At 39.6% G+C, this 6415-nt stretch overlaps 1 protein-coding gene across 4 annotated transcripts in view; it reads right to left on the bottom strand.

Annotated features, from left to right (window-relative positions):
• Positions 1-254: 254 nt before the first annotated feature.
• The window catches only part of LOC101952880 (uncharacterized), an 85406-nt gene continuing 79245 nt past the window's right edge, over positions 255-6415 (bottom strand). For 3 of the 4 annotated variants that reach the window (XM_065589662.1, XM_042857211.2, XM_065589663.1), the window contains 2 exons: positions 4210-4339; positions 255-2719 (listed from right to left, as the gene is read on the bottom strand). In XM_065589662.1, coding sequence (XP_065445734.1) covers positions 2587-2719; positions 4210-4339 — 263 coding nt within the window. In that variant the 3' untranslated portion in view covers positions 255-2586. The remainder of the gene's footprint in view (positions 2720-4209; positions 4340-6415) is intronic. The other variant, XR_010599945.1, reaches the window with a different exon arrangement.

Raw genomic sequence — 6415 nt, 5'->3', positions numbered from 1 at the left:
GAATAGAGCACACCTGAGCAGGCTGGGTCGAGCAGCACTTTCAATCTGCCAACCTCATATGTCCCAGGTTCAGCACGTCCCATCCCCACTTTCATATTACAAATGTTCTGGTAGTAACCCACTCGATGAGCAAAGCTCACAGGATTTTTGGGCGCTGCAGGGATCTTTAGCTTAGGTACGAGGACCGTTGCTGCAGAGTGAATGAGGAAGCCAAAAGAAAACACGAAGAGGCGGGAGAGAGAGAAGCAACCAGCTTAACCATGAAAGTTATTTATTGCCAGGTAATAACCATAGGGGAGCCAAATAAACAAAATAGTTATAATATTAAATCTAACTTAAATTTGATTATAAAAGTCAGGTTTAAAAAACTATAACTCATCACATAAGTCAGGGTCAGAAGGCTATACCTAGAGAGAGACCTGGGTTCTCACCACTTCCTGAAGCTTGAATCGATCAGGGTTCCCAGATGGTGGTGGTAGCTAAGGGTCCGGAGTGCTGGAGACAGGCAGAGCCCCCAGCACAATCAGGAGAACATGAAGTCCCAATTAAACTGATGCAGATGTTGGATTCAGGCATCAGAACACTTACTTGAACATGGGTAGGGGTTTTTGTAGGAAAGAACAATGGTTCAAGGGAGAACACTAGATTTGTTTATGGGTAAACTGATGGCTCAAGGGAGTATACCAAAGTTGTTTTGTTCAGGCTAGACAATAAGTACTAATAATTCCTGGCTATGGGTGATGTTCCTTTGAGGGAGCTCAAAATGCAATTAGGCAGCTTCAGTATTTTGTATACCAATAAAGGATTAATTACTAGAATTGGTCTGATAACTGCTGAGCTGGGTGTGGGTTCATTAACATCTGGAGCAGAGATCCCCCATCATGCAGTGCTTCCCTGCTTTTCTGGTCCCAGAGTTCTGTGCGGTTCTTGCCTTGGAATCTCTGTTCTCCATTCTGTATGCTAATGTGAATGCCTCCCTGTCCCATCTTTGATGCAAATGAGGCTAAGGGAGTTTCCTTACCCCTGTCATTCTTGTCCGGAGGGGTTTAGGTGTGTCTTCCACTGCCTTTTCATTGCTTTTTGTAAGTCTTTCTTCTGATCGGCTTTGGTTCAAGCAGAGGCTGGGGGGGGGGAGGTCTTTCGTGAGTCAAACAGGCTGGATACTGCGCCCTGGTTCCCCAACAACACAGAGCTGACAAGTAACAAAGGTTTGAAACCTCAATTTCTGAAATAGGTATGGGACATATTCGTAGATTCTAAGGCCAGAAGGGACCCATTGTGATCATCTAGTCCGACCTCCTGTGTAACACAGGTCATAGATCTTCCCCAGCATAATTCCAAAATCATAGTACACATGAGCTGCTGAAACAGGATGTGATGTAAGTTTCCTTTACTATTGTTATACAATATAAGCTCCACAAGTTGTTTCAACAGTTCAGCATTTTCACCAAAATAAATGCATAAAACAAATGAAGGGGTTCTACAGAGCTACCATAGAAAGGTGGCAAGATGTGTTAACTCCATGTTAATGTGTTCATTAATATAGAAAGTATTTAAATAGTTGTCTAATGACCTATTTGTCTCATATACACAGAACTGTATAACAATACGGAAGAAATATATTAGATGTACTACTGAAGCATTCATTTCTGACTGAAGTCAGGATCAGGTAATTTGTTTAAATTATCAAGCTAACTATCTTTTATTGGTGTGCAGGGTAATCTTAATGGACATGTTTTTCAGCAGCAGCAAACTCCACCGGAAAAAAGTTGCACAACATAAACCCCTGAGGTGCAGGGTCCACATGAGTATAAATGAAGTATAATTTCACTTACTAAGAACCTTATGCTGGTGACTTGTATGCCCATGTCCTCTGACATCAGTAGAAGTTTTGGGAACCTATCTAGGTGGTATGATCCTAAAAGGGAAGAACATTGGCAGATCATACCAAAGAGCCCAACTTTGTAACATGATGCCTAAAATGAGGCAATGAGATCTGCATTTAGGTACCTGATGCCCTCCAGCCAAATTTTCAAAAGTGGTCACTGATCTTTGGGTGCCTCAATTTTTAAACACTAACTTGACACCTTGGGCATGATTTTTCAGAGATGTTGATGTAAGTGTTATAAATATAAGCATCCACTTAAATACCCATTTCAGGCACCTGAGTGCTTGAAGTTAGGCACACAAGTTTAAAAATCAGGCGTGTACAGTATTGGATTTAATTATGCTCCCACTGATCTCTATGAGTATGTTTACGCTGCAATTAGACATGCACAGCTGGCGTGTGCCAGTTGGCTTGGTCTAAGAGGTTGTTTAATTCTGGCATAGACACGCGGCTGTGGCCCAGGCTCTAGGACCCTGCGAGGTGGGAGGATCCCAGAGCTCAGGCTGTAGCCAGAGCCGGAATGTCTACACCACAATTAAACAGCCCCTTATGCCTGAGCCCCATGAGCCTGAGTCAGCTGGCATGGACCAGCCACACTTGTCTGTTGCAGTGTAGACACACCCTTTGAAGCAAGAGCAAACCCTGTTGTGAGCTGTTACATTAAATCCTGTGTTTTGGCTGGATAATAGATCTGAGTTTCAGTTTCTGTCTTCTGAATTTACTCCGCATTTCCTAAGCGTTCTTCTTATATACGGTATTGCTTCTTCCAGAAACCATCGTCTTGTGTACATAAGTAGCATGACATCAAGTAGAAGGTTACGTTCTCTCTTCCTTTAAGAACAAGATGATTACATCACCACCTTTTTGTATATCTGAATTAAACAATGTTAACAATTGCTACTTACACAGAGAGAATTTTAAAAGAAAACTTGATGTGTTTAAAGGGCTGCCTACATTGGAGTAATTTAATTTTTTTGTCTCACGCTGATGTTTAGCCTACAGGATGGCAGGAAATGAAAACTGATACCCAAAGTGAGTGTAGCTGATTCAGATATTTTAAAGGTCAAAATATCAAAAATGGTTTCTCAATTTGTACCTACAATTTTATTCACACACACAAATTTGAGCCAACAGAGTATTTGTGTGCACAAAAAGAATTTTCCAGGCCTACTGACCATTACATGACTTTAATCACACAAATGCTGTTTCTTGCAGGCTCAAATGCAATGTGTAAAATCAGCGATAGAGATGGGGTTACCTTGGAAATTTTGGTTATGGGAATCTCTGCAACTGCAGTTAAGATTTAGGTAGAGCTGTGCTTGCCGACAGCCCTATTCTGAATTCCACAAGAACTCAAAATTGTCATGGTCTTCAGTGGAGTTTCAGGTGCTCAAGGAATGTGTGGGATCAGACCTATGATTTCCCACAGCAGTACAAATGCCTTATACCCTGTAATTTTGCCTGTGTTCAGCAGGGAAAGCAGGGACAAGGTGGGCCAGACAAGTTCTGTCACTGAAATAGAAACAGTGCTTCAGAGTTGCCTGACTTGTAGACTTTGATTTTGTATTATATTACAATAGCGCCAAGAGGCCCCAATGAGGATCAAGGCCCCATTGTGCTAAGTGCAGGGCAAACACACATAAATACACTTTCAGTAATTTTAGGACCCATTCCTGCAAACCTCAAAGCATGTGGGCCACTTCTGTTCATATGAATAGTTCCATTAGTATTGGTCATCTGAGAAAAATTACACACATGCTTAAGTGGCTGCAGAAACAGGGACTACATTTGTGTATTTAATATTATGTGCCCTCTTTGAAGAGAGAGAATCTTTTTCTACCAGTTTTGTAATTTTTCCACTGACCACAATTGCATTCCTTCCATTGTAGGGCCCAATCCTGCAAATGTGAACATGCTTAATTTTAGACATGTGAGAAATACCATGGATGCCAATAGGACCACTCAAGTGTGTAAAGCAAAGCATGTTCATAAGTATTTGCATGATCCACAACTTGCTGCTAGTATTCAGGATTTCCTGACAAAGCAGGTACATGAAGTACAACAAAGTTGGGAAATCTATGCCAGGATAGTAGGTTTGTTGCAAAACCATCCTGACACTCCATTTAGATTACTTACTCTGTTTTTTAATGTATTTCCCCCTATTTGTATAGGTACAGTTGGTTGTGCCATGTTGTCACTGTTGCATGCTATTTGAATTCCTTACAATATGTTTCACACCCACTTTAAACTTTCCAGAAGGGACAATGGTATCCAACCCCCGTTTACATTTGTAATAAGAAATAACAAAAACCAGTTCTTACAGCTGTTTATACATCTCTTTCATTCCGATTTCATCGTCCTCCACCGAGCTTGTCCCAGCAACACATTTACCCCTTTGTGTCCCAGAATTGCAAGTTGCACCACCACAACTATTGAAGCAATGAGGACTTTCTGAAAGAGACAGACAGATTCCCTTGTAGTTATTCTGGGTCAGCTTTAATTGAATGAATGTGTTCATTTCCCTTTATTCTTAAAGAAAATATCGTCTTTGCAATTATCAAGTTAACAGACAGCAAGGCTAAAAATGGTCTAGATGTCCTGCTTTAACATGATGGATTTTTTTTTTTTTGGCTAAAATAAATCTTGTAAATATCTTTCTGTTACACTGCAAGTGGAGATAACTTAATGGATGTGGTAAACAACTACCAAGTATCACACGGTCTAACATTTCATTGTTAATGTGCTCCAATCAGGGGAAAAAATGTGTTTCATCAAAGCAGGCTGGCGATAATTCTTCAAACTTTCACACACAATTCCAGAATTTATTTCAGATTATGAAAATATTTTTCCCCACTGCAAAAAAAAAAAAAAAAAAAAACACACACAAAAACATACTCAGTTCTAGCCTCACAGAACAAAGGCGTAATTCCAACTGAAAAATAGGTCTTTGTTATCTAACTCTGGGACACCTAACCACACATTTTTAATGTGAAGTTTGATACTGAAGTCATCCACACTGTATTGTGCAGGATACAGTTTAGCTACATTCTACTAGAGTAACATCGAAAGGATTATTTATGACTAGAGCTGTTGGGGCTTAATAGCAACAGTATTGGTCTAGCTGTCAGCCACATGGCCTTTGTCTAGACTAGAATGAACGGCATAGTATCCGAATACTTTAGCTAACATGTTCTAACTACCATGTTTGAAAAGTAGAACGTAAAAACGGTGGGTGAGATAATATCTTTTATTGGACCAAATTCTGTTGGTGAGAGAGACAAGCTTTCGAGCCATACAGAGCTATCTTCTGTACACTCAGACCTCCCTCTGTTGGTTGACACTTCTTTGCATCTATTGGAGCGTAATCACTGAAGGAGAGGCAATTTCTTAGGTTGCTAGATCCAGTTTGGGCTGAAAAATCATGACACTGAATACTTAGAATATGTCACCCTGAAGAAGAGCTCTGTGTGCCTCGAAAGCTTCTCTCTCTCTCACCAACAGAAATTGGTCCAATAAAAGATATTACCTCACCCACCTTGTCGGTCTAATATCCTACGACCAATATGGCTACAACTACACAGCATATAATGTAAACAAGGCCTTTAATACACGTTAAATTGGTTAAGGTATAGAGAGAAGTCTAAGCTTTATCTTGATCAGCTTAAACTGTATTAAAGAATACATACTGCCTAGTCTACACTAAACTTTTCAGACATGTTAGAACATGTTATCTGTCATGTTCTATCATCAGATCTTTAAATCTTAATAAGGTCATTATTATAGGTGTAATGGTTGTGACTTTACAGTTAAAACTGAATCTAGACTTTTATATAAGTATTATTTTCTGCTGCTTCTAACCTGTGAGTGGAATAACCGATTTGTTTTCACACTTGGTGGATCACATTATGGTATGAGATTAATTTGTTTTCTGGGAATTTGGATAGTGCAGGACTAAAGATGCATTTATGCTAATTAATATAAGGTGACATGTTCTAAATATTCAGTGTCATGATTTTTCAGTCCAAATTGGATCTAACTCCCAAAGAAATTGCCTCTCCCTTCACAGTAATTACACTCCATTAGACACAAAGAAATTGAGAACGAGTAGAGGCAGGTCTGAGTGTATGGAAGATAGCCCTGAACCCTGGAACTTATTACGAATCTTGCCATTCTAAGAACTAATACTTGAGAGACACTTAGATATGGCAGTTAATGGGCTATGTAAATACCTAGCTGGAGAACTGTTAATGCATCCTGTGACGTGTCATTCCATATTCTTATGAAAATATTCTTATGATATGAATATAACATAACTGAGATATACTTTATGCAAGATGACTCATGTGAGATATCATTGGGAAGGTTATGATTTACTGAATGTAATTATCCAATTTGTATGCCTGTATCATTTCTGTATTCAAAGTTAGGAATATTGACTATGTATCTGTATTTCAACTGTGCTATTTTGGGTGACGCCCACTGCTAACACTTCAGGCACAACAATGGAAAAGCCAGACAGGGCAGATG

The sequence above is a fragment of the Chrysemys picta genome, chromosome 3 (assembly GCF_011386835.1).
Source record: "Chrysemys picta bellii isolate R12L10 chromosome 3, ASM1138683v2, whole genome shotgun sequence".
NCBI lineage: Eukaryota > Metazoa > Chordata > Testudines > Emydidae > Chrysemys > Chrysemys picta.
This window is presented reverse-complemented; position numbering and strand designations above follow the sequence as displayed.